Source organism: Lynx canadensis, chromosome E1 (genome assembly GCF_007474595.2).
Source record: "Lynx canadensis isolate LIC74 chromosome E1, mLynCan4.pri.v2, whole genome shotgun sequence".
Taxonomy (NCBI): domain Eukaryota; kingdom Metazoa; phylum Chordata; class Mammalia; order Carnivora; family Felidae; genus Lynx; species Lynx canadensis.
The window spans coordinates 55,151,402-55,175,282 of NC_044316.2; the positions used below are offsets into that span (position 1 = coordinate 55,151,402).

Below are 23,881 nucleotides of genomic sequence, written 5' to 3' on the forward strand. Positions count from 1 at the left end.
GAATGCGGACACCCAGGGTCTCCAGGCCCTGAGGTTTGCGGCTTGCTGGTCGTTGATCAGGCGGCTGGGATTTCTCCATTCGTTCTTACTTTTGAGAAACATGCATGTGGGTGCCCTAGAACCCACTAAGAATGGGGTCGCTTGTAAATTAACTATTTGAAAGGCCTAGCACGGATTCCCACATGTATCAACCGCAAGCAGATAGTATCTTCTCTCATTGTCACTTTCCACCAGCATTTCTCTCTCTACAGGGAACGGAATTAAGCAACTGGGTTATGATCTTGAGAGGTTGTTTATAATTGTGAAGGGAAAAAGGCCAGCAGATACACAGCTGTGTAGCCCTCTGCTGTGACCTGAGGGGTGGCGGGGGAGGGGCGGCGTTGACGTTAGGGGATAAGTAAGCTACCTGTCACACCTTAATGCCAGAGACAGTGATACAGAGCATGTACAGGGACCGAGTAAAGTATCATTGTAACCCAACGTCTGTGGAACATCTCTACTTGGCTGTTTCATGGACACTGGTGTCATCTGAACGACACCACCCACTTGCCCAGGCCAGAAACCTGGGGGTCCTCCTTGACACGTGAAGACCCTCCACGTCTGGCATCAGGTCCCGTGGGGTCACTTTTTTACGACCCCTCACTGTCATGCCGGGTAGTGCCATCCTCAGTCTCGGCCGCACCACTGCCAGCGGTTCTGACCCGCCCCTTCCAGTGAGTTCACCCCACAGCCACAGTGCATTTTCTAAATGCAAATATAGTCCCACCCTGTTTACAACAGTTGAGTGCATACCCACTGCCCTGAAGATAAACAAGGCCATACAGACCTGTTTCCTAATTCTAAACTCATTTCTCTTGGTCTTGAAAGGCCAAGCTCATCCCTATGGGTCTCCCTGCTGCGTGATCCTGTCTGTCAGGGGACTGAGGAAATGCCAGCTGCCTCCAGGCCGAGCCAGTGCTTACAACTCTGCAGGTGTTCACACGGGTGGCAACGTGTATTCGGCTGTTGAGAGGAAGACCCAATTCCAGGCTTCACTGAGGTTTCAAACAGGACCTCCTTGGGGCAGACTGACGCGTCCCTCCTTGGGGCAGAAGCAGCCTGGAGATCCCCACACCTCACAATAGCACTGTGTGTAGGGCGCTCTTCTAGAAGGAGGCAGCAGAGTGAGGTGGTTGACAGCCTGGGGCTTTGGAATGTGCCCAAGCAAAAGGTGCTATTTTCTGTCAGCTGGGGCAGACTATTTAATCTCCTTGAGCCTCTGTGCCTTCATGTGTGAGGTAGGGCTGGTCCTCATCCCCTTCTCCTGGTCACGACACAGCCGTCTGATGTGTGAACCCAGGCCAGAAGGTCCCAGTGCCAGCCAGCAAGTAACAGTGCTACAGAGCCAACACCTCTAAATCACTGACTCAGGAGTCACGGCACATCGTAAGAATGCTGTCATTAAGAATATGGCAATTTAATGAGTCCAAGATGAAGGCTGTAAATTGTTGGTACACGAAGATCCTTCTGAAAGCCCGTACGCGCCTGCTCGTACCCGCTCCGCCTCGTCCTCCTCTGCCCTTTGTCCTCTAATGGAAGGTAACCGGTCACTGGCCGATGGAAGCCACTTCAGGATAACTGTGGTCACGTCAGTGGAGTCCCTCCATCCTCAGGTTTGTTGGGACAACTACCAAGCCTCCGCCCCTCTCCTGAGGCCCCTGCAGGGAAATGTGCCAAGGCGCCCTCCCCGGGGGGCAGCTTGGGTCCGGTCCAGGCCTGCACAGCTCCCCAGTGCTCTCTACCCTCCCAGGGCAGGGGCCCTCGCTCCCTTTCTTCTTTCCCATCTGCTGTGACTTCATAGCAGGTGAACAGGACAGAGAAGCCTCTCTACTGTTCCCTCCCCACACCCCACCCCACCCCACCGTCACCTGGGTCCTGCCTCTGGGAAGCCCTATCAGAAGAAGCCGACAGGCCAGTGTCTGCGCAAGGCTGGTCAGCTCCCCAGGCAGCTGGGAATGAGGCTGAGGCTGAGAGCCCGTCATACTGAGAGGCAAGACCTGGGTGGGCGACACCCTCCCTGTCCCCACAATACCGCCCGCCTCCTTGCCAGGAGGGTAGAAGGCCCTTCAGGACGTGCGTTCTGACCCCGTGTCCCAGTTTGGGAGGAGAGCCCGTGCAGGCTCTGCTGACCTCTCGGAGGGGGCAGGAGGCTGCTCGTGGAGTCATTCAAGAAGACGCCCAGGGGAAAGTATCCTGCCTGCTGAGGAAGGGAGAGGTCCACAAGGCCCAGTCAGAGCCTCGGATCCGAGCTGCAGGTCGGGGGTGGAGAACCAGCGGCTGGCGGTGTGGTGTCGTAGGGCTGCTGTCAGCCCCACACCTCCCAGGGGCCGTTGCCCCTCAAGCCCTAGAGGCTCCAGGCATTGGCTGGAGGGCTCAGAGAGAACGCACTTGCACCCTGTTCCCGGGAAGAGCTGTAATCAGGCCCCGGGCACCCACTCCTCAGAGCTGGCAGCCGGTGGGGCGGTGGGAGAGACTTCCGGGGTTGGAGGCCTTGCTGAGGAGACAGCGGAGCCTTCAGGCTGAATGGGATGTCATATTGTAGGAGGCTTTCTTCAGGGTCTCCAGGAAGAACTGTTCATTCTCCAAGAAGTCACGGTCCTGAAAGGCAGAGCTGGCTGAGCGGTCCCCCTCTGGCTCCCTCCTGTACCCACTTCTGAGAACAGGGACACTGGCTTGCAGGACCGAGAGCAAGGTGGAGCCAGCCCTCACTCGGGGGCCCTCTCCCCACGCACTCCCTGGTTCGGGGATGCAGGGACATGGACGTGAGTGAGACAGACCAGGTCTTAGTCTGGCGAGGCCCCTCGTTAGCACATGGCTGCACCTCTCTAAGCCTGTTTATAGACCGGAGATAATAACATGACCTGCCCGTAGGGCTGGGGGAGGGCAGAGGCTCAAACTGCACATACAGCTTTCCCACGGAGCCTGGCTTGTAGGAAGTGCTCCGTAAGTGATGGCTGCGATCTTTACGGTCGCAAGGTTACCGTGAGGTTCAACAGAGATGATGGATGCCAGTTACGTCCCACAGAACCAGGCCTGGAGTACGGGTCTCAGAGATGCTCACTAGGCAATCTGCACTATTATTCTGGGGTGGAGTGGGGGCTCCGCACCCCCCAGGGGCCAGGGCGTGCTCCTTCCTGCCTCCCACCAGGAGCCCTGGGCCCAGAGCCGGTGGCGGCTCAGGAGACTCACCTGCTCAGCTGTGTGTTTCAGCAGCATGAGCCTGGCGTGGAGGTGCGAGGGGCCCAGGCCGGCGGGTGGCCGGCTGCACCCGACGGGGGTGGGGGCAGGAGCCACAGTGGCTGAAAAGGTGAAGGAGGAAGTCAGGGGTGCAGCCCAGGTGGGAGAACAGAACAGCCGCGGCTGGTTTCCTGGGGGCCTTCTCACCACCGTGGGAGACTGCAACCCGGACAACCTTCTGGGCACTTCCACCAACTCTCCAGAGCCTTTGAGAATGCTCATGGGATCTTACCTGGCAAGTCCAATTCTAGGAATTTACTCGAGGGAAATAAGGCAGAGGTGCAGAGATGTATGTACGTCTCCGCTGAGTGTTTATCTTAGTGACAAAAAACAGCTCACTAAAAAACATGGAGCATAATGGACAATTCTGCTGAGTAAGAATTATGATCGGGGCGCCTGGGTGGCTCAGTCGGTTATGCATCCGACTCTTGATTTCGACTCAGGTCATGATCTCACGGTTCGTGAAATCGAGTCCTGAGTTGGGCTCTACGCTGACAGTGCGGAGCTGGCTTGGGATTCTCTCCATCTCCCTCTCTGCTTCTCTCTCTTTCGTAATAAATACATAAATATTAAAAAGAGGAATTATGGTTAAATGTTTAATTACTGATAGGAAAACACGTTCTGTATGTATATTTCTGGATGAAAAAACTCAAGGCACAAAACATACGATGTCAAATTTTTTAAAAACATGCACAGTGTAGAACGCTACATCCCAAATGTTAAAAGTGGTTTTCTCTAGAGAGGGATGTTTTATAAAACAGCGTTCCTCTCTCTTATGTCTTACTTTGTTTTCTCTAACGGACGTGCGTTACTTGTGTAACAAGGGACTAGTGAGCGGACTCCACGGGCCCCCTAACCCCAGCGGAGGGAGGCTGATCCTGGCAGCCGGGCCCGACCCCCAGCAGCCCAACCCAGCCCAGCCCAGCCCACTTCCGTCCTCGCCCTTTGGGAGCTACTCACCGCTCAGGCAGGACGCTGCCGGGCACTGGGTCCCAGGGAACAGCGCCGCGGGGCCGGAGGGCAGGTCCTGGCGGATGCGGTCCAGCCGCAGCCTCTGCTGGGCTAGACTCAGGTGCTCCTGTCCCCGACCCCAGAGAGAAGGACGTGGCTGTGAGGGTGGGTGACCAGAGGGGGTCGTGGGGGCCGCCGGAGCGGGGAGGAGCCTTGCCTCGTGCACGTGCCGCTCCTGCTGCCGCAGCCGCTCCTGCTGTCGCTGCACCAGCTGCAGCCGCTCCTGCTGTTCCTGTTGCACCTGCCGGGCCTCACGCAGCGCCCGCTGCCCCTCCTCAAACTTCTCCGAGGCTACCTGCGGGGAGACAGGCAGGGTCAGCCGTGCCGGGCGGGGGCCGGGGGGGGGGGGTGTCCCGGCTGTGCCCCCGGAGCTGAGCAGCTCAGCACCTGGCTCATGCTCTCCACCTCCTCGGCGCGGAGCCTGGTGCGCAGGGCAGCGGCGCTGACCCTCTCCTTCTCCAGCCGCAGCTCCTGCCGCTCCCGCTCCAGGGCCTCCCTCTCAGCCGCCAGCTGCTCCTCCTTGGCTCGGAGCTCACTGGCTCTGATCTTCAGCTCGGCTTGCTCCTGGAGACAGCAAAGCCTTTGCTGCCTTCTCCTCTCCAGAACCAACCGCCCTGGCCCGCCCTGCATTGTTTCCTCGGCTCTGATCCACCCCGATTCTGGAGGAGGTGGCGGGGCAAGGGGTCCGAGAGGCTTGGGGTCAGGCCTCGGGGCCGCTCCTCACCGGGGGCCCAATTTCTCTGAACGCCAGCTTCCTCATTTCTAGAATATTTAAGTCATGGGGTGCCTGGCTGGCTTAGTCGGTCAAGTGTCCGACTTTGGCTCAGGTCATGGTCTCACAGTTCGTGAGTTTGAGCCCCGCGTCAGGCTCCATGCAGATCGCTTGCGGCCTGCTTCGGATTCTATGTGTCCCTCTCTCTTTCTGCCCCTTCCCTGTTCACATTCTGTCTCTCTCTCTAAAATAAATTAACCTTAAAAAAAAAAAAATTTAGAGTATCTAACTCTTGGGAACGCAGTGAGGATTGAATAAGGGTATGTGTATAAAGCACCTAGGACCGTCAAAGGCAGTTTTTATCATATGATCATTGTTTTAATCCCGACGCTCTAGGCTCTTTGCTTAGTGAATGCATCCTGACGGAGGAGCAGGGAGGCCGGGGGAAGGAAAGGGCAGGGCTGCCGAGCTCCCCGCTGTCCCAGAGGCCCTGGGCCCTACCTTGGCCAGGCTGATGAGGGTGCCCTCCCGCTGCGTGTCCACCTGCAGCGCCCTCTCTGCCTCACGCTCGGCCCGCTCCTTACTCAGCTTCTGCTGCGCGAAGAAGTCGGCCCACTCGGCCGCTAGGCGCCGCCGCTCCTCCCCACACCTGTGCATGACGGACTTCTGCTCCTCCAGCAAGGCGCTCTGGGATGAGGGGGCAAGGGCACGGGGTGAGGGTCCGTGGGCTCACGGCAGGGATCACAGCGGAGCGTGGCGTGGCTACACTCACCTTGGCCTTCTCCAGCTCCTCCCGCTCCATGGCGATCTGCTGGACCATGACCTTCCTCTGCTCCTCTAGAGCGCGCTGCGTGGACTCAGCTTTGCACTGCTCGGCATTCACCCGCCATCGCTCCTGGGGGTGGGTGAGGTCTGAGGACACATGCCCCCTTGACCCTCCACCTGCCCCCACGTCTGGCCCGACTGCGCCCCCGGCAGCAGTGCAAACGCACCTGCCCCTCCCACACTATGCCACAAACCCCTCGTTTCTGGAGAGGTACAGAAGGAGGGGGGCTGAGCGGAGCTCCCAGGGCCCAGCCGCTCGGATGAACTGTACCAAGGCCTGGTGGCTCAGGAACTGCCACTGAGAAGCACCGGGCCGCTCCACAGGGCCCGAGAACAGCCACATCCCTGCTCCCTGAAATGCCAGCTACTCATGCTGCCTGCCCGTCTCCTGTCCACCGTGCAGGCGAGTGTGCCAGGGCGGGTGTGACACGGCATTCGCCGGGGCACCGGGGGCCACACGAGCACGAGCTCAGAAGCTTGACTGTGCCTGGCCCGAGGCAGGGGCTTAATCAAGTCACCAAATGGAGAACTGAATACATATGGTTCACGCTACAAGAGCACCTATGTCTACATGTTGATGAGTCTACAGGATGCCCAGGACGTCCTCGGGGGCCATCTCTGACTAGTGGGGAATTTACATTTTCTCCTTTATTGCTAACTGGACTTTTTTTAATATTTATTTTTTGGGAGGGCACAAGTGGGGGAGGGGCAGAGAGAGAGGGACAGAGGATGTGAAGTGGGCTCTGTGCTGACAGGCTGACAGGAGTGAGCCCATGTGGGGCTCGAACTCACCAACTCCCAATGTGGGATCATGACCTGATGCTCAACCGACTGCCACCCAGGTGCCCCTGCTAACTGGACTTTAATTTTTCAGTGTAACGTTCTCATGTTATAAGCTGGTACGAGATACGCAGGAGTTTGAAAACGCATCTGTTATGGCTCAGGAGGCACAGGCTTCAGTGGCCAGACAACCGTGACAGACCCAGGCGAGGCGGGCAGGCAGGGAGGCACTGCTGACACCCTGGGGTCAGCTGGGGACGCAGGCCCTGCCGGCGGGAGGGCGGCCCACCTGCTCCAGCAGCCGGCTCTGCTCCGTCAGGCGCGCCTCCGTCTTCCCCATGACCTCCTGGAGCCGGCTCCGCTCTTCCTCCATGTCCCGCTGCTGCCGGCCCAGTCTCTCCTGCAGCGCTGGGGGGCCGCAGGGGGCTTAGCGCCCGCCCGCCGGCCCGGCGAGGGGGGGGGGGGGGGGCCGGGAGGGGGGCCCCGTGGCCCACCCGGTACCTCGGAGCTGCTCGTCACGCTGCCGGAGCCCCAGCTCCCGCTCCTGGGCCGTGCTGAGGTGCGAGGCCTCCACGCGGGAGGACAGCTCGTGCAGGCTGCTGGAGAACTTCTCCATCTGCTCGATGACGCCATTCAGGGACCTGGGGGAGCACCGGGTCAGCCGGGCGCGGAGCCCCAGCACTGCCCCTCGGCTGGGCCGGGCCCGGACGGCGCACGTACCGCGTGTGGGAGGTGGCGCTGGTGACGGCGTCAATCTCCCGGTCCTTCAGCAGCTTCAGCCGCTGCAGCTGCTCCTCGTGGTCCTTGCGCATCTCCAGGATGGAGGCCCTGAGGGGACCGTGGGGGCGGCGCAGTGAGCACGGGGCAGCTCTGCGAGGGAGGGGGCTCGGCCATCAGTGCTCCTGGGCTCTCCTCCTCCTCCGCTCCTCCAGGCGCTGCCTCTGCTTCCCTGGCTCCTCATCCTTATCTGTCCTGGGACCTCAATGCCACATCCACTCTAACGGGGAGATTCCTTGTGTTATTCAGCAAGGGACACTTTCCACAGAAAAAAAGACAGGTGCGTGCACAGCCTCTTCTTGTCTGGCCAATCTCAGATGTGTTAGAAGGCCTGCTCTGCCTGCATTGACTGGCTCCCCTAATGGACCCCTTCTTAGTTTGCTCTCATCGAGATCGGACATCTCATCAGCGGGATGGGCACGGCAGGCACAACGCTGCAAACCCCTTCTAGACTCGAGAGCTCTGGCAGGTGAGGGGCTTGACCTGTGCTGAGTTAGGGCCTCAGGTTCTTGCTGCTGCCAGGACTTACCTAAACAGTCAGGGACCCCCCAGGCCTGCAGGGGCACCTGCCCCATTGCTGTAGGGGGGGTGGGCCCTCCCCTGAGAAGGGGCAATGGCTCACTGTGCGTGGCCTTGGTTCTCACATGGAAAAGAAAGGGTCAAGCCTGAGCTGCTATGCCTCTGCCAGGGGTCTCCACTTCCTCCGGCCGTCCTGGAAGCCGGCTCTCTCCCCGCCTGCCTGCCTGCCCGCCCCAGGTCTCTCCTTCACCGCTGCCCCTCACCGCTGCAGCTCCCGGAGCCGCTCCATCTCCTGGTCCTTCTCTTGTGCGGCGGCTGCCAAACGCTGCTGGTGCTGGGCCGTGAGCTCGGCACGGGCCTGCTCGGCTTCCTGGCACTGCGACAGATACCGGGCCGACAGCTCCTCGTGCTCCCTCCGCAGCCGCTCTTCCCGTCGCTGGTACGATGTTTCTAGCATCTTTACATGGCTTCTGCCAACAAAGCACGCAGCTGTGGGGCTTAGAGGGCGAGGGCAGATGCCCAAGACCTCTCTGAGTACGTCAGCTCAGGCAGGCCTCGAGCCTCGGGACGCCCAGGTGGGAGGAGCATGGGTACCTGTGAGCACTCTCGAGGAGCTCCAGGTCTGCCTGGTGTCGCTGCTGCAAGCTCTCCAACAGCAGCTGGTGCTGGGTCCGCTCCAGCTCCAGCTTCCGCACCTGGAGATGGCGGGAGGGAGGGCGGTGGGCTCTCTGGGACCCCGGGGGGGAGCCTTCCAGCCCTCAGAGGGACACCCTTCCGCCCCAGCTTCGCCCCCCAGCCCGTGGCCCCTCTGCCCTTCACCTGGGCCTCCAGCTCCGCCAGCCGGGCCTGACTCTGCAGAAGGTCAGCCTGGAGCTCGGCAGTGCCACTCTGCAGCTGCACCTGTGCGGCCAGGAGCTGCCTCTGGTATTCTGTGCCCGGTACCAGGCTCCGTGCCAGGGACTCTGGCAACAGGGACTGTAGGAGAGGGCGGGAGATGTTTCCGGGGTTAGGCAGGGGACAGGGACTCAGCTGAGCCCAGCTACCTCTGGCTCTCAGCTTGCTAGGCCTCCTGGCCCCTGTGCCTGATCTGTGGCTGCAGACGGGGACGAAGACGTGGCACCAAAAGGCCAAGGGCGAGGCCTTGGAGTCATGCAGTCACCGCACCTCCCCACTGGGTCTGGTTAGAACGGGTCTCCCCCCTCCCTCCGAACAACATCCTCCCAGCAGATGTTCCAGATCCCTAGACAGCCGGGAGAGCCCCGGCGGCATCTCAGCTGTGACAAAAGCTCCCGGCCCTGGCACCTTCCGTGGGCCCGAAGCCCAAATGTTGGCTGCTACCCTGCTTCCTGCGGGTGGGCCACTACCCACCATCTCCAAAGGTGCTTCTGGGTTACTGGGGAAATGTCTCTGTGGCCTCCTCGCAGCTGGGCTCAGAGGTGGCTGGGAAACAGGTGGCGCGGCAGCGGGACGATGGCACGTATGGAGGCGGCTTTCGAGACGGGACGACAGGATGCCTGCCGCCCTGCTTTCTGACCGGAGTATTCCCAGCTGCCCCTGCCTGGGTGCCATCTCTCATTCCCTCCCTGAGCCGGAGAATTAGTGCCCAACTCTGCCTGAGAGCGGCAAGGCTAGAAGCTGAGGAAAGTGCTGGCTTTGGGGGGAGGGGGGGTGCTGGTGAGCCGTCCAACGTCCTGACACATGACTCCTGACAGGCTGCTGTGGCCCCTGCCCCGCGGGCCTGAGGTCTATTCCTGTTTGTCCGCCCTCCCTACCTGGACAGGCACAGAAGGCTCTGTGGTCTCCTGGGAGCTGGGGAAGCAGGCTGCAGGCTCTGAAAATCAACAGCGGAGAAATGAGCAGGAGGCCCAGAGAGACCGGAGGTCTTGCGTGTGCATTTGGGAGTCCAGCCCTACGTGTCTCCCGGGCCCCGAAGGAAGCGCCAAGTGCCTCTTCCGCTTCCAGAGGCAAAGCACCACACAGAGGAGAAAACAAACCGGCGCTGGAGAGGTCTCCACGGGCTGTTCCCCTCTGGGGGTCACCGACACGGAGGGCCAAGGCAGCCTGGTTCCAAGTCACGGGGGACCTGAGGACACAAGAGATTTGGGGGGGGGGGGTCAGTGGTGGCAAGATGAACAGGCAAGGTGGCCTGCTGTGTAGGACGCAGAGAGGTACGAAGAGGGTTGGCGTGGGCAGTAAAGGAGAACATCAGGTGCAGACAGTTGACTGGAAAGGCCTGGTGGCTGGCAGTTTACTAAGAGTCAGTCTTGGTTGGGCAGAGGAGATGGGGACCTGGCTCTGAGTCCCCTTAGTCAGCGGGCCTGATATAAGGTATTAAATGCCATATGCCAAGCTGACCAACAGCCCAGCACGGCTGCCCATCATCTCTGAAGAAAGGGGCCCGCGCAGGCCCGACCCAGCCTCTCCCCCACCCTCAGCCCCCCGCAGACACACCCTGAGGTGGTGGGTCCTGCCGGTGGCTTATGTGCCGCTGTTCCTGAGGACCCTCCAGCAGTCGCTTGCTTGACCCCTTGAGTGCTGGCAACAGGCTGGCTGAGGAAGCAAATGTTAAAGCAAAGGTGGCAGAAGGTTCAGGTTAGACTGGACGTGGCCGGGCGGGGACACGGCCTGAGCATGAAGCGGTTAGCCATTCCCTGAGCCCCAGTCTGAGCCCCTGGCCTTCTAGTAACCCTTTTTTCTTTCTTCAATTTGTTTTTGTTATGTTTACTTATTTTTTGAGAGACAAAGCACGAGGGGGGGAGGAGCAGACAGAGAGGGAGACACAGAATCTGAAGCAGGCTCCAAGCTGTCAGCATGGACCCCGATGAGGGGCTCGAACCCACGAACCATGAGATCATGACCTGAGCTGAAGTTGGACGCTTAACCGACTGAGCCACCCAGGCGCCCCGCCCCTCCAGTACCCCTTCTTGGCCCCAGTGCCTGCTAGGGCACAGTGAGTGGCACTGACCATGTGTTGACAGTGCAAGTAGTGACAACCGAGGTGTTACAGACACCAGAGTTAAGTTCGAGTTCAAGCTCAAGACCTTTTTCTGGCCCATGTAGGTCTGCTGAGTTAGACTGGGGCTCTGCTCACTCTCCTGCCAGGTTCAGCTCCCTTTGGGCTCCTCTCTTCTCTTGTCTGTGGTTCCCATCCACTTTGGCTCTCAGGGTCAGGGGAAAGCTTTCCTCTTGGTTTCAGATGGAGGTCAAAGCCACCCTCCTCGTTCACACCAACCCCAGGGTTGGGTTATGCTCCTGGCCTGTCATGCAACTGCCCACTTCACCTCTTCCTTGCTCTGGCCACACAGCATCTTGCTACTTCCTCTGCATGATCCCGGTCTTGCTGGTCCCTTTTACCCTCCTGCCCTCAGAGGTCGGTGGCTATCCTGCCCCCACAGATCTCCACTCAGTGGGTTTCCTCAGGAGTTGCCCCTTAGCCACTGTCTTCTCTCACACTCCCCAAAAGCACCAGCACACGTCACGTATTTTAGCTCGGGGCAGCAGAGGCGCCAATAAATTTAGACACTGGGTTTTTTTGGGAGCAGGGCCCTTACTCAGAGGCACCAGGATGGCTGTGCTTTTGTCACATCAGGGCACCCTCTTTCCCTGCCTGATCAAGTCAGCCCTTGTCCACACGGCAGTCAGGGTGCGTCAACGACCTCCTGGTTCCCTCATGTCTGCACCTGGGCAAGAGCGGGGAGCCGGACGCTCTCTCTGCCTCACCCAGATAAGTAGAGAGGCACAGCTAAGAGGCGATGTGGGCTGGCACTCGTGACCGAGGCGCTGACATGGGCAAGGTTGGACCCCCCACCCGCCCCCCCACCGCCCGGCCCTCCCTCCGCTAGGCAGCAGCCCAAGCCTGTACCTGCTGGAAGGGGGACTGCCCGCTGCCCCCACCAAGTGCTGGCCTCTGGAGGCCTGGGTGTGCTCCTCTCGGGCCAGACCTCGGGACTTCTTCCGACACAAGGCATAGCTCAGCCAGTCCTCTTCCTCTTTCTCCTTCGATGCTCCCAGCTGTGAAGGCTGGCCGGCTTTCGCAGGGAAACCCGCACCCTCTGGAGCTGGCTTGGCCCCCGGAGAGGAGGTGGGCAGTCCAGCTGGGGCAGAGTGCTGGCTCCTGGGAGGGGGCGCGGAAGGAGTGGAGAGTGCCTCCCCTCCCCTCTGAGCCTCTCTGGTGGGGGAGGGAGGGAACAGGTCCTCGTCCTTCAGGCCCAGCCAGTCAGCTCCTCCCTTCCTGGGGTGGGTGGGGCTGGCGGCCACTGGGGTGCTCCGTTTGGAGGCTGGTTCTCCCTTGGGGTCTGCGCCACCTTCTGCTGAGAACCTACTTCAAGACAGAGAGGAGGAGGTCTAAGGCAGGGCAAGCCGTCCATCCTGCGAGCCCCCTGACCAGCCTTTCCCTCCGCTGCTTGGGGGTGACCGTGAGTGAGAGGTTCCCCGGGGCTCTGTGCAGCCAGCCCGACACCCCGTGAGCACAGTGCCCACGCCAGCTTGGGTGGCAGGGCAGCGGCCAGCTGAGTGCCATTACTAGAACACCATCCAACGCACATCCTCAATTCCACCACGTGAACGGGGGACAGTTTCATTTGCAGCAAACAAGACCAAATCACAGCCGTGGGCACACTCGTCCAGAGAAAATGCAGTCGGGTCAAGTGGTTTTAGGTTTTCCATTAACATTTTATTACCTGTTCATTTATTTGGCCACTGCCTGGAAGTGTCACTGGCCAGTGGCAGCGGGTTGCAAGGTCTAAGAACACCCGGGGACTGAGAAAAATGTCAGTGTGTGTGGCGGGTTATTTAGATACAAAGAGGCTGAAAAGGCCAACATGGCATAACGCCAACATCTGCTGAGTCTGGGCGAGGGATCGGAGGCAGTGCTTTGTACCGGTCTTACAACTTTTCCGTCAGTTTGAAATCATTTCAAAGCATAAAGTTTAACATCTATATGGGGAGGAAAACTCCAAATTCAGAAAATTCTATCCACTAACTTAATGTTTTATGGCACACTGGGACGAGCCTGCTGCCAGGCATCGCGGCGGGCCCCAGAGCAGTTCCTGGGGAGCAGGGTGTGAGAAGCCACCGAAGGTTCTCGGTCTCACTACCCCAGGGATTGGACATTCCTCGGGGAGATCTGCTGACATTAGCTGTTTGTGGCTTTAAGGGCTCCAGGCGGAGTTGGGGTCCCCTCTTGCTTTTCCTTCCAAGGAGGCTGGAAGGAAACGGGCCTGTGTGGGTGGGACGGGGCAACCCCCTCTTCTCCTTCAGCACCCACAGGCTGCCACCCCTCTGTCTTGTATGCTGTGGTTCCCAAACTGGGGCACTTCCTCCTTCCCAGTGGGCACCTGCCCCCAAAACCAAGCTCCCAGCAGGCCCTGCTTACCTGACCGACTGCCGGTGGGACTGCCGGCCCTCGCAGGAGCCCACAGTGGGCTGATAGGCCCCAAAGGTGAAGTCCTCATCACCCCAGGGATCTTCTTTGTCTGAAAATGAAGAGGCTTGTGATCTAGAGCAAGGGAGTCAGATTCTCTTGTGGCTGCAGAACACTATTTGAGAAAAAAACAACAAAAACTGAACTGGCAGGGGCGCGTGGGTGGCTCAGTTGGTTGAGCGTCCCACTTGGGCTCAGGTCATGATATCTCACGGTCCGTGAGTTCGAGTCCTGCGTTGGGCTCCACACTGTCAGCTCAGAGCCTGGAGCCTGCTTCAAGTTCTGTGTCTCCCTCTCCCTCTGCCCCTCTCCTGCTCATGCTCCATCCGTTTCAAAATTAAATAAATGTTAAACAAAAAAACAAAAAAAAAACTGAACCGGCAGCTTGACGTGTCAGGCAAGTGAGTAAAGAGGAGGCCGCTCTGGGGAAAAGCAGGGGTGCAGCGCTGGGTGTGAGCCCGGCGTCTCGGGGTCTGGCACACAGGGCATCATCTGGGAGTGGTGACGGAGGCACTGGCGGGGTCCTGCCCCAGACAGCCTTTGGATGAGGCCCGGTGAGCCGCGTGTGTTATGAGAATGATTCTCAACACACGGCCCACGGGCCAACGCTTTGAGAAACCGTGGTCTAGATGATGATTTTCAAACTGTGAGCTGCTATCCATCAGCCAGACCCGATTTAATGAGTCACAACCAATGTGTTTATAAATCAAGTAGTGCCCAGATAAAAAATAACAGAATGCTGAACACAGTAGTTGTTATTTCGTGACACTTTTGTCTTCGTCATAATAATGCGTGTGTGATGTAAAGCTTCTAAAAAAAACTTTTTTTTTAAATGTTTATTCATTTTTCAGAGAGAGAGACAAAGAAAAGTGCATGTGCACAAGCAGGGAAGGGACACAGAGAGGGGGACAGAGGATTTGAAGCAGGCTCCACACTGACAGCAGAGAGCTGGATGCGGGGCTTGAACTTACAAACTGTGAGATCATGACTTGAGCCGAAGTCGGTTGCTTAACCGACTGAGCCACCCAGGCGCCCTGTAAAGCTTATTTGTTATTACGGGCTGTGGTAGAAATGTGGTCTAGGGGTCCCCCACCTCGCCTCCCCTACCCCACGAGCCTCCTCACCCTGTGGCCTCTGGAACTTCTTGTCCAGCTTGAACTCCCTGTGTTCCCCAGTGCCCGGGCGAGCCAGGAGTTTGGTGGCCGTCCCCCGACCCAGCAGCTCATCCAGTCTGGAGCGAGCAGGACGGGGCCCTTCCCTGCAGGACGGGACACACGCAGGAGCACGTGAACATGAGGGGCTCCTGGGGGTGGGGGGCGTCACTGGACCCACTCTCTAGCTTTTCCCAGGACCTGAAGTGTGGCCAGCGTTTCTCTACTTATAAGGACCCTTACTGGTCTCCCATCTGCCTCCTTTCTGCTGTGGGGCTGTCTGCAAAGCCCAGGGTGGCCATGATGTCATCCTCCTCATCAAATAGCACTTCTTCTTTCTTTCGGACCGGGGTGTCCCCAGGAGTTAGAGGAATAGAAGGACCTAGAACACAGAACACGGGGCGCAAGGCCCACGGCCCACCATGCCCTCAACCGTACTGTCTGAATGGGTAGAGGGGGGTGTTTCTCTGTAACCCGGAACTCTGGGTGTGACAGCAGGCGTTGCACATGTCCGGTCTGCCCATAGGACCTGACTGCCCCCGCCCCCCCCCCCCCCCCCCCCCCCCCCCCCCCCCCCCCCCCCACCCAGCGTCACGCATCCCACCTCCCTGTTCGGAGAGACCGATAATCCCTTGGTCCAGCATCTGAGGCCTATGGTCCCGGACTGGCAGAGTTCCGGCTTGCACTGCAGACTCCAGCCAGCCTGCTGCCCACTGCATCTGCCCCAGGACGTGTCACAAGCCCACCCTCCCTACCTTGATCTCTGACTGGGGCTGTGCCCTTTTCGGAAGCCAGTTTACTCTCTGTCCTGGGTGGCTTCTTGGTGGTTCCTTCCTCATCATCGGAGAGAAGTCCCGCCAATGGGTCTTCCAAGTCTCACGGCCAGAAGGGCAAGCACAAGTCAGACTGCACGCTTCGTTCAGAGAACAAGCCCTGCTAGATTTCTAGCTATTCCCACACATGAACAGGCCGCTCGGCACCCCAGAGGACACAGACCGGGCTCAGCAAGGAGACAGGGAGCTGGAGAGTGGGCTCGGCCTGCAGTCCAGCATGGCGGGCCCGGGCCTGCCCGTGCGCCCCCCCAGCTCTGCTGTCTGCACAGCCTTCTGGAAATGTCCCCCAAGCATCAGAAGTGAAGTAAATACAATGTTTGTGCATCTGGAAAAGGAAAGGGAATTCTTATACTTTATAAAACCTTCAGTTTGATGTCTGGCTTCAAAGTCCTTGCAAATAAGTTACTCCAATCTCCCAGCCACTACAACACAATCGGTCCCTCCCTGAATTCCTGAGGAGTTGAACCAGTGGCACCAGCTGTCTGCTCCTCCTCTGACATGCGTGGCAACCTGACCTTGGGCAAGCAAGTAGGCATTACCCAGGTTTCTCCACTCTTAAAACCAAAGTGACCCAGAAGCGTGACCACGGGGCCTGTGGTACCTTCGAAGGAAAACTTCCTGTACTGATGCCCAAAGTTGCTGGGAGAGGGAGGGGACTTCTTGGCAGGAATGGTGTCCCCTGCAAGAAGCAAACAGAAGGCAAGGTCACGGGCCTGGGCCTCTCCCAGCCAAGGTCCTGCCACACCGTGACAGGGACCCTGGGGTGGTGTGCACTTCTCTCTGGGCATGCTGAGGGCTCATGGCCGTGGAGACTGTTCTCCCACAGGCTTCTGCCAGGGAAACGTGGTCCGAGGCCACCTCCCGCCCCTCCGTCACATGTCATCACTCCAGAGTCACAGACTTGGGAGGTACACGGGCTACCACCAAATTCCCCCAATTAACTCAGGTGGTTTTTCCAAGAGCTGCCGTGTTGCACTTAGAGGCACTGGAACCACAGGAGGCAGGAGGAAGCTGTCCCCTCCCCCACCACAAACATTCAAATGGCCTCTCCACCCCCCGCAGAGAAAACCCACAGCAGTGACAGCTCCCTTCCGAGTATCTGAGTATCTGCCGAGTCCCCAGAATGTCCAGACACCAGGCGCTCTCTCCCACTCGCCTTTCTCACTGGCTGTTAATAGGCCGGCAGATTTAGGATGACTAGGCAACTCTTCTTTCCCAGAGCCCTTTGCAGCTCTTTTGCTGGAGGCCGGATTGGACTTCTTCAGACCCAAGAGATCGGCATCCATGTCGTCCAGATCCTGGAAAAGCGGGAGGGAGGGAGGAATCCCCACGGGTGCTTGGCTAGTGGCCGCTAAACGTCCCCGTGCTCTGCATAGCCTGGTGGTGACACTGCCGCCATATTGCACGGGGGACACACGGGGACTTGGTTTGGGGAACTGACCCCAACAGGGGTAGAGAACAAGGTCAGAGGCCAGGCCGAAGCACAAAGTCTCCACTGGCTCGGTCTCTGATAAGCCTCCTGGTCTCAGATGGTACCCCTACCACCATTTCGGCCAGGGGCACTAAAACCTGTTTGCTGGTGCTTCTCCCACAGGCTCAGTAAGCGGTGAAGCTCTATTTACGGTGGGAACAAAACTGCATGATCCTGGGGTTGAGGACCCAAAGGGACTGTCCTGGGCTGTGAAAAGGGGCCCCGGGGCCACAGTCAAGGAGTCCTTAGCCCGCCTGGGTCAGAAGAGGCAGAGCGTGATGAAGATGCTGTTCCGGGTCAGTGAAGGTTCTCTGGTGATGACACAAGCCACTAGGCACCCAGCCAAGCGTCTCCTGGCCACCACGGCCCCTGGTACAGACTCGCCAAATGCTGATCCTCTTAAGGGGACGAGGACTTCGATCCGGGAGGATGCTTGGCAGCCCAGGGGCAGAAGCGTGAGGGACAAAGGGGAACGAGAAAACTACGCAGGAACAAAGTGAGCTGGGAGAGAAAACTGAACCAAAGGTAAGCAGAGCAAGCTGGGGGACAGAGCAAGCTGGTTCTGGCGTGAGACTCAAAGAGTCACCGCCGGCAGCAGAGGCAGAGGACTTGGGGGTGGCCGCCAAGGGTGCCAGTCAGCTGGCCTCGGGGAAGAGAGATTTCAAGATGAGGTTAAAGAGGCTCACTATGGAGTCAAGAAGGGAGCAGACTCTGATTCTTCGGCCCCTCCCGCCCCCCCAAGGCTGAAAGCAAGTGCTCGGCCGGGGACGTGGGTTAACCAGAGGGGCAAGAGACTGCTGCTCGACGGAAGGGCAGGGGGGAGCAGAGGTGACCTAAGGTTTCAGACCCCAGCCAGGCCACCTGCGCCTTGGAAGATTATCTTATAAACTGTACAGAATTTATGTCTTAAAATTCCATTGCCAAGCTTAGCTTGGGGCTTGATCCAATGAGAGCACAGCCAGACTGAAGGGGATTTGGCAGGGGATGTGGAAAGAAATACAGACAACAGTTAAGAAGCAGCATTGGAGGAGTCTCTCCTCCTCTCCCCTCAGTGGTGGTGTTGGTACAGGGACGTAGCCCGGAGTCTCTGGGAGGAAGCCAGCCCCACTGCACTAGGGGCCTATCGCATGACGGTGTCTCTGGGTAGTAAATCTCTATAAACCAGGAAAACAGACTTCTATCCAGAAGGACAGGAAGGGCAGCAGCTCATAGATGAGCTCCATTCGTGACTAGAAAGGGCTCAGAAACACGAATTGCAGAGGGAGAACCACGAGGGAGAAGAAAGGCTTGGCATGGAACACCTGGGTCCTGCCCCGGGTCCCAGAGCTGTGCAAGCGGGTGCCTTACCTTCATGGTCTGGAGGAGAGCCTGCGGGTCTGCATCTGAGACGTCTGAAATCTAGGTGCGCAGGACAGTAAGGATGCGTGTTAGTCGAGGACCACCACCAAAGCTCAGGGGTCTAGCTCCTTGTTGCCTTGCTTCTATGAGGGCAGAGCTCGGCCAGTGCGGCACAGATAGGAGGTCCTGCCTTCACCTGGGACTTAAGTGTAGTCGGAAGCCAAACCTCCCCAGGTGTGGAGACCCAGAAAGTGCTGCCGCTTTCTGTCCCTCCCAACTGTAAAGAACCCTTTCATTAATGGGCTCAAATTATGCTACTTCCCAGGGGCACCTGGTTGGCTCAGTAGGTTAAGCGTTCAACTCTTGATTTCGGCTCAGGTCACGATCTCATGGTTTGTGGGATTGAGCCCCATGTCTGGCTCCGTGATGAACGTGGAGACTGCTTGGGATTCTCTCCCTTTCCCTCTCTCTCTGCCCCTGGCCTGCTCGCACACTCTCTCTCAATCTCTCTCAAAATAAATAAACTTATTGTGACAGGAGGCCCAGTTACAAAGGGCAACACAAGCTCTGCTCTCCAGTGCATCTCACTAGTAGGAAGGAAAAGCATGTTGGGTCCACAATGGGGTCCACTTGGCGGCCTTTGGGTATCATTTTAAAAAACACACCGGCTTTGCAGAAACTACTAAACCCTTCTGTGAGAAACCTCCCAGCCACCACCCATTTCGCTGCTTTTAGGGATAAGCAGAGAGGGTGGGGGTAGGGTGGGCCAGGCTCACCTCAGCATCAGGTCCTGTCAGGCCTGCTGTGGTGCTGAAGGCACAGTCTTCCAGGAGGAACCTGCAAAGATGCGGAATTGGGACCCACCTGCAACCCCAGGGCACTAACTGATTCCAAGAAAGGAAGGTAGCTTAGAGAGTAACCAGTGAACCCGTAAGACTTCTCCGGGAGAACAGGACAGAGCTGCTCAAAGGAATTTCACAGGCCACCTAAGGCAGAGATTTTCACTTTTTCTAAAGCAGGAGAGCCCCTTTAAGGACAATCCGGTAAACACTCGTGGTGAGCACAGGATAACTACAGACTTGTCCGACCGCTATGCGGTACATTTGAAAGTATTTTAACGCTGTGTGTCAGCTGTACTTAAAAAAAAAAACAGCCACAAGATTGAAAAAATAAATAACCAAACTGTTGAAAGCAACAGATAAAAGAGAAAAACAGAATTGCTTGGCCAAGATGAAGGTGGAGGGTGGAGAACTCCTAAAACTCCCTCCCATTGCTCAATGGTCAGGAGCACTTTAGAAGAATAAGCAATCTGAAAGCCAATTCTTTTATTCTGGGGAAAAGAAAATTGAGGCTCAGAGAGGTTCAGCAATCACCCAAGACCACACAGTAAGTCGTATATGCAGGACTAGTAGCCAGGACTTCTGACCCCTGGTCAGTTCTCTTTCTACCCTTCGGGCTTGTTCACAGACCGGGAACAGGGAGAAGGGAAGAAATCAGTGACAGCAGAAGTAGGGCAGAGAGGAAGTGGAAAGTGGGGTGAGGAGGCAAGAGCATTTGGACCGAAGGGGCCACAGCCACCCAAGCCAGTCCTGCACTTACTTTGTTCTAGCCCTTGAAGAAGGGAGCGCCTGGGTTACGGCCATGGCATCTCGGGCTCGGGAAGCTAGTTTCACAGGCTCCTCGGGTAGTATCGCTGGAAAAACACACACACACACACACACACACCAGAAGAGGTGCCATTTGGCTAGGGAACTGGAGTCCAGATGAAAAGGACTGAGAGTTCCCCACCAAGCTCCCCAGAAAAACCTTGCAGGAAGGTCAACCCTGAAAGCCAACTGGTGCCAGATGAAGAGCCCAACCCCACCACACTGCAAGGAAAGGCAGAAAGAGCGATGCACTCCGCCACCCAAAGCTCTTGGCCGAACATAGGGCTTGGGATCCATGGATTCTTCTGGGTTGGGTGCGGGGAGCCTCAGCCTGGCTGTCCCCGGTGAGCATTCCAGGACCCTGAAGCCCTGCTCCTCAGGGCAGATGCGGACACACAGGATAAGGACCTCGTATCCAGAATATATAAGAAACTCCTACAACTCAACAGTCAACAGACAACCCAATTTCAAAAAGGAGCTGATTAGACCTTTCTCCAAAGAAATGCAAATGGCCAATCAACTCATAAAAAACAGATTCGGGATCATTAGTCATCAGGGAAATGGACATCAAACCCACAATGAGACACCACTGCACATGCACTAGGATGGGGATAACCAAAGAGACAAAATAACAAGTCCTGTGTGAAGATATGGAGAAACTGGAACCTTCGTATCCTGCTGGCGGGAACGTAAGATGGAAAATGCTTTGGTGGCTCCTCAAAAGTTAAACATTGAGTTACCGTGCAAGTGATTCCATTCCTCAGTAGACACCCGAAAGAAGTGAAAACATATGGCCACACAAAAACGTGTACATGAATGTCCCTAAGAGCGTTATTCATCAGAGCCACGCCAAAACGTGGAAGCCATCAGAATGTCCAGCACTTCAGGAGCGGATCAGCAAAACACGGTCCGTCCACACACCGAAATACCATCCAGCCATAGGAAGGAATGGAGACAGGAACGGTGCAGGCGAACCTCGTGAACACCACGGTGGGTGAACGAAGCCACACGCAAAAGCCATGGGCGATGTGATTCCATTTTATACCACATGTCTCCAACAGGCGAGCCCGTAGGGAAGGAAAGTGAATAAGTGGGGTTGAGGGAAGGGAGAGTAAGGAGTGACTGCTAATGGGCATGGGGTTTCTTTACGGGGTGATGAAAATGTTCTGCAATTAGACTGTGGTGATGGTTGTATAACTTGGTGAACACACTAAAAGCCAGTGAAATGTGTACTTAAAGGGAGTGAATTTTATGTGAATTAGATTTCAATTAAAAAAAAAAAAAGGATAAGCCTAAAGCAGGGGATTCTGGGAAAGGGGCACTTACTCTCATCCCCCAAGAGGTCACCGAGGACATCATCAATGGAGCCTAGAACAGAAAAGGAGGCAGCAAGACTTCAGGAGGAAACAAGAATGTCCTCACAAGTTTCACATCTTGAGACCTCATCCCAGTTCCAGACTCCTCAACACCAGAGTGCTCAGATGCTGGGGCCTGGGCCCAGCTCTCTCTTCGGTGGCCACGAGATGTTTCCTGATTCTCTGGCAACAGACCACAATGCCTTCTTGAAAGACCCCAGGGTAGAAATCAAAAATCACTTTCTCAAAGGACGATGCTGAAGATTTTGAGGAGAACCGACATCCTAGGGGACACACTGGCCAACGAGCCAGTCTTCCAGACCCTGAATAAAGCCCGGCGAGCTTCCTTGGAAAAGGTGTCCAAGATTTCTAGGCACACACAAGCTTCTTTCACACCAACAGCCCCATTGTATCCTTCCACCTAAGACCTCCTCCTCCCCCCAGAACTGGTCTGGAGGCACACCTCCTCGGCCACTTTCCAAAGGGGGCACATGGGGGAAACCCAAAGTACAAACACTGAATTAGTTCTCGAATCCAGCTTAAGTGCCTTTATCACCCTTAATCCCAGCCGTATACTTCTGGATACAGAGCCCAACAAGAAGTTTTTCCCAAGCCCCATCCCTTGTTTATTTCTGGATGACTCTGAGGGCCGACAGGCAGCACAGGGAGTTCCCTAGGCAGACCAGAGCCACCTGTGTAATTATGGCAAAATCAGCAAGTTACAGGCACGTCCAAGTTGTTTGTGGATGAAAGGTTGGGGAATTATTTTTGGCTTAAGGCTGATGTTCTATTTCTCCACTCACCTTCCTTTTTTTTTTTTTTTTATAACAAGGATTTTCTTCTCTTTTTCTTCTTTTTTAAGTTTATTTATTTTGAGAGAGAGAGAGCACATGCAGGAGAGAGGCAGAGAGACAGGGAGAGGGAGAAGAAGAGAGAGAGGGAGAGGAAGAGAGAAGGGGAGGGGGGAGAGAGAGAGAGAGAGAGAGAGAGAGAGAGAGAGAGAGAGAGAGAGAGAATATCCCAAGCAGCTTCCACAGTTTCAGCACAGAGCCCAAAATGGGGCTCGAACTCAGAACTGTGGGATCATGACCTGAGCTGAAATCAAGTCGGACGCTTAACTGACTGAGCCACCCAGGCACCCCCTTGACTCACCTTTCAATCCCTTTTTGGTTTTTGGTGCCTAAAATGGGGGGAAAAAAAACCCTAAATCAAACAGTGAACACGGCTGAAACTGAGAATACAGAATAAATTGCTTTTGCCAAGTCACCAGAGGAAAAGGAGCACCAATCGCATTTAGAGACAGAAGCTCTTTATACTTTCCTAGAGTTTCAGACAATAGACTCATTCGGAGCATGGAAACAGCCCCCACTAACCAGCAACGGATGCCCCTGTGGGTGCCATCTGGTGGGCAGAAGTCTCCCTTTTCCCTGATTTCCAGATGCCACGTGCAAACCCTCCCGGGGCAGGATGTAACATAACTGGGAAGGGTTTCCCTTATTCTGTGTCCCTGACTTCTCAACACCAGCAAGAGACACTTAAAAATGCTTCCAGCTGACCATGCAGAGGCTCAGAAGTCTTGCTCATTGTGTAAATCAGATATCAATTCTACTTCCCATCATTCTTCTCTTGGGACCATATCCTGGTCCTTGTCAGCCAGCCCCGAAAGTCCCCCATGCAGTCAAGATCTTGGGGGTGAAAGTAGCGTTGCGTCTGCATTCTGCCTACCATCTCAAGACTCTGGGAGCTGCTTGTAGCTTGTTCACAGTGCTGTCCAGCTCATTTGAATTCTGCCCACATCAGGCTCATCCTCCCTAATGAAGAAAATTCAAGTGGTTGCTTAAAAACAATGTAGTTTTAACAGGGCTTGGGCCCAAGGCCCATCAAGGCTTCTGTCTCTCTACTCATTTGAGAGGTCAAAACCTAGCTCGATAAATTAAAAATTCTTTACCGGGAGAGCAACTTAGATGAGAAGCAAAGTGCTCTGGATGACTTAATGAGCTGAGATTACTCACATAAAGTGGGGTGGTCCTCATGTCTCACCCTGAAGGAGGATGCAGGAGATGCTAGGTACCCATCTCAGGAGGAAGGTGGGTGCCACTCACTGTGGCCAATAGGCATTCCCCGCCAACACCCATGACTACTTTCTCGGCAGCATTCAGCACAAAGAGTGGATGTGAGGCTGCTTACTCCTTAACACTATTTTCCCCTTCAGGCTAACTGTAAATCCGACTTAGCCCATTAATAGAGAAGTGTTTTACTCAGGCTGTCACTCTCTCCTTCCCCATCCTGACCATTAATTACCAAGACAGACCTTCCCATGCCTTGGAAGAAAGGAGTCGGAGGGGGTCATCTCTGGTGTTGCCGGTCCTGTTAATAGAATGCAAAGTTCATCTAGGATTAGGTACAGGGGCCACTCTGAATGTTTGTGTTGCTCTTTCTTTGTGATGGCAGTTTTCACGACCTACAAGTCCAAGCACGTTTTGTCTCATAGATCACATCCAGGAGTTTCTTCCATCTCCTAGGGATCCTGTCCCAGCCTCCCAGACCGCGGGAATCTCTGAGAAGTTTGCAAAGGCCAAAGGGCCACAGAGTACCATCACGTCATCGCCTCCGCTCAGCCAACTCCGTCCGTGTCTGGCATTTTAAAATCCCGAGCCCGCCCCTTAGCAAGGGCCCGCCGGGAGTCGCTCCACGGTCGGGAGACTCCGCGCCCCTCCCTGCTTCACCCCCTCCACGCGCCCACCCCAGCTCAACCCGAGCGCCAC

At 56.6% G+C, this 23,881-nt stretch overlaps 1 protein-coding gene across 1 annotated transcript; it reads right to left on the reverse strand.

Annotated features, from left to right (window-relative positions):
• Positions 1 to 1,432: 1,432 nt before the first annotated feature.
• On the reverse strand, positions 1,433 to 23,854 carry FBF1 (Fas binding factor 1). Its single transcript, XM_030296341.1, has 30 exons — positions 23,428 to 23,854; positions 22,842 to 22,927; positions 22,269 to 22,296; positions 21,088 to 21,129; positions 19,715 to 19,808; positions 18,892 to 18,952; positions 18,125 to 18,175; positions 16,463 to 16,604; positions 15,908 to 15,985; positions 15,229 to 15,348; positions 14,717 to 14,855; positions 14,447 to 14,580; positions 13,275 to 13,374; positions 11,763 to 12,221; positions 10,352 to 10,450; positions 9,895 to 9,983; positions 9,673 to 9,731; positions 8,720 to 8,875; positions 8,495 to 8,595; positions 8,164 to 8,370; positions 7,325 to 7,432; positions 7,106 to 7,245; positions 6,894 to 7,012; positions 5,772 to 5,894; positions 5,501 to 5,686; positions 4,675 to 4,851; positions 4,445 to 4,582; positions 4,237 to 4,354; positions 3,229 to 3,338; positions 1,433 to 2,637 (listed from the first exon to the last, which is right to left on the reverse strand). The coding sequence occupies exons 2-30, from the start codon at positions 22,842 to 22,844 to the stop codon at positions 2,554 to 2,556; spliced, it is 3,465 nt and encodes a 1,154-aa protein (XP_030152201.1). The 5' UTR covers positions 22,845 to 22,927; positions 23,428 to 23,854; the 3' UTR covers positions 1,433 to 2,553.
• Between the last annotated feature and the right edge of the window lie 27 nt (positions 23,855 to 23,881).